Source organism: Oncorhynchus nerka, linkage group LG11 (assembly GCF_034236695.1).
Source record: "Oncorhynchus nerka isolate Pitt River linkage group LG11, Oner_Uvic_2.0, whole genome shotgun sequence".
Lineage (NCBI taxonomy): Eukaryota > Metazoa > Chordata > Actinopteri > Salmoniformes > Salmonidae > Oncorhynchus > Oncorhynchus nerka.
The window spans coordinates 62,241,891-62,254,180 of NC_088406.1; the positions used below are offsets into that span (position 1 = coordinate 62,241,891).

At 42.3% G+C, this 12,290-nt stretch overlaps 1 protein-coding gene across 1 annotated transcript; it reads right to left on the bottom strand.

Annotated features, from left to right (window-relative positions):
• Positions 1–3,717: 3,717 nt before the first annotated feature.
• Positions 3,718–8,470, bottom strand: LOC115137287 (plasma protease C1 inhibitor-like). Its single transcript, XM_029673517.2, has 10 exons — positions 8,299–8,470; positions 7,894–7,941; positions 7,212–7,500; positions 6,427–6,750; positions 6,047–6,262; positions 5,658–5,801; positions 5,305–5,508; positions 5,014–5,153; positions 4,688–4,910; positions 3,718–4,279 (listed from the first exon to the last, which is right to left on the bottom strand). Exons 2-10 carry the CDS (start codon positions 7,939–7,941, stop codon positions 4,032–4,034), a joined length of 1,836 nt encoding a protein of 611 aa, XP_029529377.2. The 5' UTR covers positions 8,299–8,470; the 3' UTR covers positions 3,718–4,031.
• Positions 8,471–12,290: the final 3,820 nt, after the last annotated feature.

Consider the following 12,290-nt stretch of genomic DNA (forward strand, 5'->3'; position numbering starts at 1 on the left):
GACTTTGAGTGACTTGAAAGCTACACAGAGAGATTTCTGCGGCACAGTCTCAAACAAACTATAGCCCCCTAGTCTAAAGAGTGGTTATCAGGGGTTATCAAATACTAACTACTGGGTGTGCAGGCTTTTGCTCCAGCTCCAGCCTAATGCAGTCTGGACGACAATAAGTGTCATCGTGTTCGTGCTGGAACAAAGGCATGCACATCCCAGTAGCTCTCGAGGATGTAGAGAGTTTCCTCCTTCTTTTCGGGGTGCCCTTACACTAAGGTTTTATTTATAAATGCCAGAATGTTTTCAATTTCGGTGAGTCTCTTATGACATTCAAATGTTCCATCATGGAGATAAAAAAAACTATTAGTGTGAGAAATATGGAAAAAACTACTCACCTATTCATGTCTAAGTCGAGCATATCAAGCAGTGTCTAGGTCTAGGAGTTAGGGTTTGTTTAGGGAACTATGTGAGAGAGACTACCCAGGCTGTTTTTATGACAGAGAACTGCCCATAGAGCTTAAAAGACTACCATGGGTTGCCAGACTTGCAGGGATGGACAGCAGAGATTTCCCTGGAGGAAAGAGAGATTGGCTGTGATGAATTATTCTCAGCATGGCAACAATCCCTCCCTGAGCTCTACCACTGGACTGTGTGGACAATCATGGACTGTTCTGCATGCAGGATCAAAGGATACTGACAAGACGTGTGTGTGTGTGTGTGCATGCTTGCAAGTGTGTGTGCATTGTGTACATGTCTTTGTGTGTGTGTGTGTTCATGCATTGAATCTAAACACACTCATGGACACCTCACTCCCCCACCATCCCTCGCAACAACAAAAAACACTGGCATAAAGTAGACAGTGACTTCTCACCATGGATTCCTTCACCAGAGACAGACCTCGAGGGGTTAACCACATTAAGGACAGAGGCCCAACCCTGTGGCCCCTGGCTACAGTTTGGACACCTTATAGTTCCAACGTTGGCCCACTAAAGCACACTATTACCCTTTTCACACTACTGAGACAAACATAGCAAAAAAACAACGACGATTCAGCATGGCTAGGGGTCAAATATAGAGGGACTGTGACATGGATCATGGATCGTCAAAGCTAGGGACTGAACTCTGAAACGACGAGTGAGATGTTGAGCTCGTCTAAGTCTTTCACGGTCACCAAGAACACACGTTGATTGACCTTGACAAATATGGCGGTGCAGTGGAGAGGGCAGAATCTGTTCTTCTCTATGCACACCATTGACATTTACATTACATTTAAGTCATTTCCAGAGCGCTCTTATCCAGAGCGACTTACAAATTGACGACACAGGAAGCCTCTCCACGCACAGCAACAACAGTGAAATGAATAATCAAATGATAAACATCTCCGATGTCACTATGTGATATGTTGTCAAAGATGCATTCAAGGTTTTTTATGTATGTAATACTGCATATGTATACAACGGTCGGGTCTAATCCTGAAAGATGATTGGTTAAAACCGCTTGAAGTTCTGATGTAACAGCGGGAGATGTTTCTTCTCTTGTTCAGGTGATCTGGTGGTTTATTTTCACTCAGATTCTCTCTATCTCTGCCTTTTATTTTGATATGTTGTTGGTCTAGCGAACTTGACTTTGTTCATCATGTGACAACAAAAAAACGTATGCATTTTAACATTCTAATATAAATTGCATGTGTAAAGATTGTCTTATACAGTGGGGAGAACAAGTATTTGATACACTGCAGATTTGACAGGTTTTCCTACTTACAAAGCATGTAGAGGTCTGTAGCTTTTATCATAGGTACACTTCAACGGTGAGAGACGGAATCTAAAACAAAAATCCAGAAAATCACATTGTATGATTTCTAAATAATTCATTTGCATTTTATTGCATGACATAAGTATTTGATACATCAGAAAAGCAGAACTTAATATTTGGTACAGAAACCTTTGTTTGCAAATACGGAGATCATACATTTCCTGTAGTTCTTGACCAGGTTTGCACACACTGCAGCAGGGATTTTTGCCCACTCCTCCATACAGACCTTCTCCAGATCCTTCAGGTTTCAGGGCTATCGCTGGGCAAAACGGACTTTCAGCTCCCTCCAAAGATTTTCTATTCGGTTCAGGTCTGGAGACTGGCTAGGCCACTCTAGGACCTTGAGATGCTTCTTACGGAGCCACTCCTTAGTTGCCCTGGCTGTGTGTTTCGAGTCGTTGTCATGCTGGAAGACCCAGCTATTACCCATCTTCAATGCTCTTACTGAGGGAAGGAGGTTGTTGGCCAAGATCTCGCGATACATGGCCCCATCCATCCTCCCCTCAATACGGTGCAGTCGTCCTGTCCCCTTTTTAGAAAAGCATCCCCAAAGAATGATGTTTCCACCTCCATGCTTCATGGTTGGGATTGTGTTCTTGGGGTTGTACTCATCCTTCTTCTTCCTCCAAACACGGCGAGTGGAGTTTAGACCAAAAAGCTCTATTTTTGTCTCATCAGACCACATGACCTTCTCCCATTCCTCCTCTGGATCATTCAGATGGCCATTGGAAAACTTCAGACGGGCCTGGACATGCGCTGGCTTGAGCAGGGGGACATTGCGTGCGCTGCAAGATTTTAATCCATCGCGGCGCAGTGTGTTACTAATGGTTTTCTTTGAGACTGTGGTCCCAGCTCTCTTCAGGTCATTGACCAGGTCCTGCTGTGTAGATCTGGGCTGATCCCTCACCTTCCTCATGATCATTGATGCCCCACATGGTGTGATCTTGCATGGAGCCCCAGACCGAGGGTGATTGACCGTCATCTTGAACTTCTTCCATTTTCGAATAATTGCGCCAACAGTTGTTGCCTTCTCACCAAGCTGCTTGCCTATTGTCCTATAGCCCATCCCAGGCTTGTGCGGGTCTACAATTTTATTCCTGATGTCCTTACACAGCTCTCTGGTCTTGGCCATTGTGGAGAGGTTGGAGTCTGTTTGAGTGTGTGGACAGGTGTCTTTTATACAGGTAACGAGTTCAAACAGGTGCAGTTAATACAGGTAATGAGTGGAGAACAGGAGGGATTCTATAAAAAAAACTAACAGGTCTGTGAGAGCCGGAATTGTTACTGGTTGGTATGTGATCAAATACTTATGTCATGCAATAAAATGCAAATTAATTACTTAAAAATCATACAATGTGATTTTCTGTATTTTTGTTTTAGATTCCGTCTCTCTCACAGTTGAAGTGTACCAATGATAAAAAGTACAGACCTCTCCATGCTTTGTAAGTGGGAAAACCTGCAAAATCGGCAGTGTATCAAATACGTGTTCTCCCCACTGTATATGCATATGTAACTAACATTGTAACTAAGATTACTCAATGCCAATTTCTTTATGGTTGATATCATTGATATGGTATCATCAATCAAATCTGGTACAGCTATCATCGCTGTTGCTTTAAAACCTTTATCGTCATAGATATTGACATTGTCTTCCTTTAATGACATTAATGGAATGGATAGACAGGGTGGAGGGGGAGGACTATTGTTACAGCATCCCCGTGTACTCACGGACATCCTGTACTGTCCATCTCTATGTGGAACATACGGTGTGATTGCCATTCTGTGGTGACTTTGTGGAACTACTTCTCAAAATAAACTGAACCCATTTGAGTGGCTTACTGTGTATGTTTTTGGACAGAAGAGGGATTTAAATGGCACATTTGTCCAAAAAAAGATTTACATACCACACGTGGAGAGATGTCACCTTTTATTCTTTGATAAGTCATGCATTTTGTGACAACCTACAGCGAGCCCTCGCAAGCATTTCTATTAAAACACTTTGATAGTCATTCTACGAAGTTACAATGAACATGTCATTAGAACGAGTCTGTATCGATTTATATTATATGATGAAACGTACTGATGATTAAATGTACAGTATCGTCAAAAAGCACAATCTCTCAATGAAGTAATACAGCTAATATTATTGCAAATGTCCTTGTCCTTTGCAAACATGGCTTTTTCTATATGCATGCTACTTTCGCTCCATCTCTCTCTTCCTCCTCCTCTCACGGCTCGGTCACTCGGCCCACGAACAGTGGGGCCTTGGCCTGGTCGCTCCACAGTATCATCAGGAAGGGCCTGAGGGCTGAGAAGGAAGAGAAGGAGCGGGAGAAAGAGAGGGAAGTGGCCGCACCAGCCTCCACACCTTGCTCCGTCAGGGAGAGGAAGGCCCGGTGGTGGGCGTCCGTCAGGAGCAACTCGTTGTCGGGGTAGAGGCCACACAGGTTGGCGCTGTCGAACAGCTCCGACAAACCTAAGGGAAGAAAGAGGTGGGGGATTAAGAGGAGGGGGACATGGAGAAGGAGAATGAAGAGTGAAGAGGGCCAGAAGGGAAAAGGGGAAGGATAGAGGGAGATCGAAGAAAGGGAGGGAAAGAAGTGAGAGAGGCAAATCAAAAAAAAAGCCAGAGTTATATAAATGATTTGAATTTGTTTTGTTGGTTTAGGTTGACTTAGAACGACCTGGGGAAATCCATTCCTGCATCTGGTCGTGCACATGTTTGTAGTAGCCAAGCACAAACACCTAGTTCAACCAATCAAGGGCTTGGTGATGAATTGAATCAGGTGGATACAACAAAAGGCAACAAAAGTGTTGCAGTCAGGCAGCAGGTAAGCTAAAAGACAGACAGATAGACATAGACATGACATCCATACAGACAGACCTATTTTCCTTAGCAGGGTGTTCATCTCGGTCCGGACGTCCAGTTTGATTTTGGGCAGAGTGACCTCGGTGGCCTGGGGAGACACCTGATTCATCTGCTCCACCATCTGGCTCACTGCCCTGTCCGTCATCTTCCCCTCCACCAATTGCAGGTCAGAGAGCTTGGCAGTGGGCGGGAGCAGGATGAACAGGCTACTTTCGCCAGAGAGAGGGAACATCGCCACCTATGGGTGACGACAAGGTCAGAACGTTATGTAGATTGTGTGTGTGACTGCCTATAGTGTATCTATGCATGTAGGTGTGGGAATATGTAATCAAAATGGTTACCTGTGCCATCAGTGCTGGGACGTATTGCATAGCCAATTTGTATTTGGCACTGTAGAGGACAGGCACCTTCACAGTATCACCATTCAGTTTCACAAATGGAGACTTCTTGGATTTTGCATCAAATTTCATCTTCCATTGACCTAAAACAGATATGTTTTCAATCCACAAACTCCAAATCCGCTAAGATAGGATGAAGTCTATCAGATAGATAGAGCATCGGTGCTTACCAAGAGCTTACTTTGATCACACACACCACACACACACACACACACACATACACACAATACTGACCATTGAAATACACAGCATTGAGGAGTACCAGTTCGGTGTGGGCAGGAACAGAGTTGACCAGCTCTTTTATTTTATTATTTGTCTGCTTCGCCACCCAACTGTTGATCATTTCCACGTTTACCTCACTACTATTGGTCAATTTGACTGGATCCGCACCATAGAACTGCATGGATTGGTTGGTAAAGGACTCACTCAACTTCATGTCTGAGGTGGGAGAGAGAGGGAATGTGGGAGAGTGAGTTAAGGGGTGTCGGCGACTCATGGTTAAATTGACAATGTACGATGAGAATTCGAAGTTATAGCTGGAGAATAAGTTATAATTATCATGAGTACTAATTGTGCTCTGGTAGTACTGGGGTTGTAATAGATCTGAGAGGCCATCTTCAGTGTGTCCTGAAGTTTCAGCTTCAGTTTCTTCATTTCGGAATGAACGCAGAAGAAGTCGAGAGACAGACAGAGAGCTGTCTCCATGTCTCTCCTTGTCTTGCCACGAGCACCTAATGAGAGAGAGAGAGAGAGAGGGGAGAGAGAGAGAGAGAGGAGAGAGAGAGAGAGGGAGAGATAGAATGATACAGTATGTATTTTACTTGGCGCCATATGAGTCTATTATTCACACAGTAAGAGTTTATATCAAGAATGTTGCTTTATTTTATTTTTTTAAACAGAGGTCTAGAGTATGAGTGCACTTGGACAACCCCTCCCCATGTTCCCTTTTAAAGAAACCCCACCCTCTCTTTCTTACCTAGTAACAGGTGGGTTAACACCCCGCTGATACTGATTGGAGAGAAGAGCAGGTTTGTCATGGGCTGCGATTGGCTGAGATGAGCATAAAGCTTCATGGAGAACTCATTGAGGGATTCTTCTAGTATGGCCTCCCACGACCTGCTGGTCTCGTCTTGACACGATTCCCAGGGGGTCATGAACCCAACGCAGGAGTAAGGAAGAACGGTGGGCACGGCTAAAAAAAATAAAATAAAAAAATGTCAAACTAATATTATAATTTATGGCTATCCGTAACCAATTGATGTTACATTTGTGAATTACACCAATTTAACAAACGTGTGTGTGTGTATATACATAGGAAAAAGTTTGAGCGCGTAATAGAAGGTTAGCTAAACGTACCTTCCACAATTAGCTCAATTGTATTCAAGTTGCTGCGGTCTCTGCCCTCCTCAGCTGTCTCACAGTAGTACATGCCGGCATCCTCCATTTTGACCGCATAAAGTGTTATTGTCACATCTTTTTCAAAGGGGCCAAAAAGCCATTCTAGTCTGTCACCATCCTCCATTTCTCCAGTGTCTGCAGGATTCAACTGCTTCCGTGTGCAGTTCCTCATCACTTTATCATATCTGTACCAATGGACCTGGTCATTGCTGGATGGTGGGCGTTCACAAGGTAAATTCACAGTGGACCCTTCGTTTACCTTGAGAATGTAGCTGCTGGACACTGGAGGAATAGACACCAAGATGAAAGACAGCACAACAGTAGAGTTGATTTCTGGAGCCAACCTCAAAATGAATGCAATGTTTGCTGACCTGAAAAGTTTGCTCAACTGCAACAAAAACAATTGCCCCATATTTCACCAGTTTTTAACAATTGCAATCTTTGAATAGAGTGAAATTCTGGGGCTGTATGTTTAAATTGACTAAATGCCTTACTCATTGTGATCTAAACCCTCTGCTCAAGTTGTCGTCCTGTTTCTCTCCTCAACATGGACTCAAAGATTCATTCCTAAGTATAAAAATGTATGCACACTTTACACAAATAATGCAAAGTGAATCACTTGTAACATGATTTTTTTTATAAAGTTGGGTGTAAAAACCACAAGCCGAGTGTCTATTTCAAGAAAGGCCTACATCACGTCACAGGCAGTTGTGATGAAAATAGGTGGCAGTATGTGTCCTCACCATCAACCTGGACTATGTGCACTTTTTGCCACTCTATATCATTCTGCTTGATCACACATTCATATTCCCCCTCGTTGGCTACACTGACAGGAGAGATTTCCAGAAAGAAGCCATCCGGGGAGAGCTTGAGTTGCTCTGAGGATTCTGGGTAGTCTGGAACCAGGGAGTCATTGTATTTCCAGGAGATCTTAGCCCCAGCAAAGCTTTGTTGTTTTTGGCCAGGGAGACATGGGATGACCAGGGTGGAGCCAGGTACACCATGCAGGACCCCAACCGAGGAAGAGAAAAGCTGGATCGAGAGACAGAAATGGGCAACCAAACAAGAAGGTGGAGGCTGTAAGGTACATGAGGTGTCTGTGCTACATTAGCATTTGTCCATTTGTCCTAAAAAAAATAGGGATTAATATTACAATTCAAAATGGGCCAGTTTTTCCAGAACCAGATTTACGCCTACACTCCTGGGCCCGAATTCAAAAAGTGTCTTAGAGTAGAACTGCTGATCTAGCGACAGGTCTGCCCTGTCCATATTATCATAGCATATGCATTATGATGTAAAACAGAAATCCTACTCTTTGTAACCCGGGAGTAAAAAGCATTTTCAACAGAGATTCTCTATTTAGCATGCTTTTCAGACCAAGAGTGTGTTTAATCATTCTCCAGGAAACTGGCTCTTTGTGTTTACCTCAAAGACGAGCAGGAGGGAGACGCACGACAGGACTGAAATCTTCATCTAGGGAAGATGAAGAAAGATAGAGGGGGAGAGAAGAGGTAGGAAGGGATGGCGGGACATAGCGGGCAAAGGGGCAGTGGAAATGGAAAAAATCAATAGAACACAAAAGCAAGCTTCGTTTGGCACATATTCACATATTCTTTCCTAATCCGGTGGGCCATTCACCCCTATGCCTTATTTCTCAGTGCAACAAGCAAAGTATTAGACATAGCATTTGCAGTTATAACAATATAGACAAACAATATCAGAAATATTATTTCTAGAGTAACTAACCATGACATCCTTATAACAGTAGGCCTATCATGATTGAGTCATCGGTAGATCTTTAGAAAGGCATCTAAAAAAAAGTGTACTCACACTGCAGGTCACTTGCAAATATTACAGCATCAGAAATAGGCTAAGGAGGACGATATATTTTCTCTACTGGGGGAAAAAAATGGTTCACGTCCTAATTGCGTGGGTTCATCTACTGCTTGTATTCAGCATGTGTGTGTCCTTCCCTTCCCTGCTCTCTCCAAAACGAATGACTTATCTGTTTATTGTTTGATTAGTGGTCTTGTGTGTTTGCACTTTGTACGGGTTGATGTACCCGAAAATCACATGGTTATTTGGCAAAAGCTCCCATACACACTGAACAAAAATATAAACGCATGTTTCACAAGCTGAAATAAAAGAAAATGAAATGTTCCATATGCAGAGGCTTATTTCTCTTAAATGTTTTGTAGAAATTTGTTTACATCCCTCTTAGTGAACATTTCTCCTTTGCCAAGATAATCCATCCACCTGACAGATGTGGCATATCAAGAGGCTGATTAAACAGCATGATCTTTACACAGGTGCACCTTGTGCTGGGGATAATAAAAGGACACTCTAAAATGTGCAGTTTTGTCACACAACACAATGCCACAGATGTCAAGTATTGATGTCCACCAGAGCTGTTGCCATAATTTTATTTGCATTTCTCTTTCATAAGCCACCTCCAATATTATTTAAACGATTTTGGCAGTACATCCAACCGGCCTCAACCGCAGACCGCACTTAGGTTGGAGTCATTAAAACTTGTTTTTCAACCACTCCACAAATTTCTTGTTAACAAACTAAAGTTTTGGCAAGTCGGTTAGGACATCTACTTTGTGAATGACACAAGTAATTTTTCCAACAATTAATTACTGACATATTATGTCAGTTATAATTCACTGTATCACAATTCCAGTGGGTCAGAAGTTTACATACACTAAGTTGACTAAGCCTTTAAACAGCTTGGAAAAGTCCAGAAAATGACGCCATGGCTTTAGAAGCTTCTGGCTAATTGACAACATATGAGTCAATTGGAGGTGTACCTGTGGATGTATTTCTAGGCCTACCTTCAAACTAAGTGCCTCTTTGCTTGACATCATTGGAAAATCAAACAAAAATGAGCCAAGACTTAAGACAAAATATTGCAGACCTCCTCAAGTCTGGTTCATCATTGGGAGCTATTTCCAAACACCTGAAGGTACCACGTTCATCTGTACAAACAATAGTTCGTAAGTATAAACACCATGGGACCACGCAGCCGTCATACCACTCTGGAACGAGAGGCGTTCTGTCTCCTAGAGATTAATGTGCTTTTGTGAGAAAAGTGCAATTCAATCCCAGAACAACAGCAAAGGACCTTGTGAAGATTCTGGACGAAACAGGTACAAAGTATCTATATCCACAGTAAAACGAGACCTATATCGACACAACCTGAAAGGCCACTCAGCAAGGAAGAGCCACTGCTCCAAAACCGCTGTAAAAAAACGACAGATTATGCTTTGCAACTGCACATGGGGACAAAGATCATACTTTTTAGAGAAATGTCCTCTGGTCTGATGAAACAAAAATAGAACTGTTTGGCTATAATGGCCATCGTTATGTTTGGAGGAAAAACGCTTGCAAGCCGAAGAACACCATCCCAACAGTGAAGCACGGGGTTGGCAGCATCATGTTTTGGGGGTGCTTTGCTGCAGGCGGGACTGGTGCACTTCACAAAATAGATGGCATCATGAGGCACGAAAATTATGTGGATATATTGAAGCAACATCTCAAGACATCAGTCAGGAAGTTAACGCTTGGTCGCAAATGGGTCTTCCAAATGGACAATGACCCCAAGCATACTTCCAAAGTTGTGGCAAAATGGCTCAAGGACAACAAAGCTAAGGTATTGGAGTGGCCATCACAAAGCCCTGACCACAAATCCTGTAGACAATGTGTTCAGAACTTAAAAAGCATGTGCTCTGTCAGGAGGACTGAGCCAAAATACACCCAACGTATTGTGGGAAGCTAGTGGAAGGCAATCCAAAACGTTTGACTCAAGTTAAACAATTTAAAGGCAATCCTACCAAATACTAATTGAGTGTGTGTAAACTTCTGACCCACTGGGAATGTGACGAAAGAAACAAAAGCTGAAATAAATCATTATCTCTACTTTTATTCTGACATTTCACATTCTTAAAATAAAGTGGTGATCCTAACTGACCTTAAACAGGGATTTTTTTACTGGGATTAAATGTCAGGAATTGTGAAAAACTGAGTTTGAACTTTTTAGTGATCCCTTCGCGCGCCAATCCCGTTAACGGGATTGATTTGACAACACCCAGTGAAATAGCAGAGCGCCAAATTCAAAAACAGAAATACTCAAAACAATAATTCATGAATCATACAAGTGTTTTACATCACATCGGTTTAAAGATTAACTTCTTGTTAATCCAGCCACAGTCAGAAATAACGATATAATTCATGCCTTACCTTTGAAGATCTTCTAATGTTGGCACTCATATGTCCATTAAACATCACAAATGGTCCTTTTGTTGTTTGATTCAGAAAATACACCGGTTCCAACTCGCGCAACATGACTACAAAGTATCTAATACCTGTGAACTTGATCCAAACATTTCAAACAACTTTCCTAATCCAACTTGAGGTATTTTTAAATGGAAATAATGAATCAAATTTAAGACGAGATAAACTGTGTTCAATACAGGACGAAAACAAAGTGGAGCGAGCTTTCAGGTCGCGCCCCCCAACCACATCAGTACACTAGACTCGACCCTCGTTTTGAACTGGGCTACTTCTTCATTACTCAAAATAAAAACATCAACCGATTTTTAAAGACTGTTGACATCCAGTGGAAGAGATAGGAACTGCAAGCAAGTGACTTAGAAATCTAGATCCACATAGAAATCCCATTGAAAAGAGAGTGACCTCAAAATAATTCCTGGATGGTTTGTCCTCTGGGTTTCGCCTGCCAAATAAGTTCTGTTTGACTCACAGACATAATGTTAACAGTTTTAGAAACTTTAGAGTGTTTTCTATCCAAATTTACCAATTATATGCATATCCTAGCTTCTGGGCCTGAGTAGGAGGCAGTTTACTTTGGGCACACTTTTCATCTTGACGTGAAAATAGTGCCCCGTAACCTTGTATTTGGATAAGGTGTATGTAAACTTCTGACTTCAACTGTATGTGGCGTCATGTGGGTGAGCGGCTTTCTGATGTGAACATTGTGAACAGAGTGCCCCGTGGTGGTGGGGTTATGGTATGGGCAGACATAAGCTACGGACATCGAATACAACTGCATTTTATCAATGATAACTTTAATGCACAGAGATACCGTGACGAGATCCATCCCAGCCCATTGTCGTTCATCCACCGCCATCGCCTCATGTGTCAGCATGATAATGCACGGCCCCATGTAGCAAGGATCTGTACAGCATTCCTTAAAGCTGAAAATTTCATTTCTAGAGTAACTTTCTAGTTCTTCCATGGCCTGCATACTCAACAGACATGTCACCCATTGAGCATGTTTGGGATGCTCTGGACCGACACGTACGACAGTGTGTTCCCGCCAACATCCAGCAACTTCGCACAGACATTGAAGAGGAATGGGACAACATTCCACAGGCCACAATCAACAGCCTGATCAACTCTATGCAAAGGAGATGCACGAGGCAAGTTGTTGTCACACCAAATACTGATCCACGCCCCTACCTTTTTTGAAGGTATCTATGACCATCAGATTCATATCTGTATTCCCAGTCATGTGAAATCCATAGACTAGGTCAAAATGAATTTATTTAAATTAACTGATTTCCTTATGTGAACTGTAACTCTGTAAAATCTGTGAAATTGTTTCATGTTGCATCTATTTTTTTGTTCAGTATATTTTTCCAGTATTATTACTGTTTATGATTTAAAGTTTATCTTCGTATTTTTTTGTATAGTTATGTATATTTATCTTGACTAGCATTGATAAAGTTATTATATTATTATTTTTTACAAATATGCATCAATCTAACATTTCCGTGTGCCGCTTGTTGTTATGCTAT

Coding starts and splice junctions, on each gene's coding strand:
- LOC115137287 (XM_029673517.2), bottom strand. CDS start 7,941: ATGAAGATTTCAGTCCTGTCGTGCGTCTCCCTCCTGCTCGTCTTTGAG. Junction 6,751..7,211: donor GCACATAGTCCAGGTTGATG/GTGAGGACACAT, acceptor CTATTCCTCCAG/TGTCCAGCAGCTACATTCTC. Junction 5,154..5,304: donor CAATGCTGTGTATTTCAATG/GTCAGTATTGTG, acceptor TATCTGTTTTAG/GTCAATGGAAGATGAAATTT.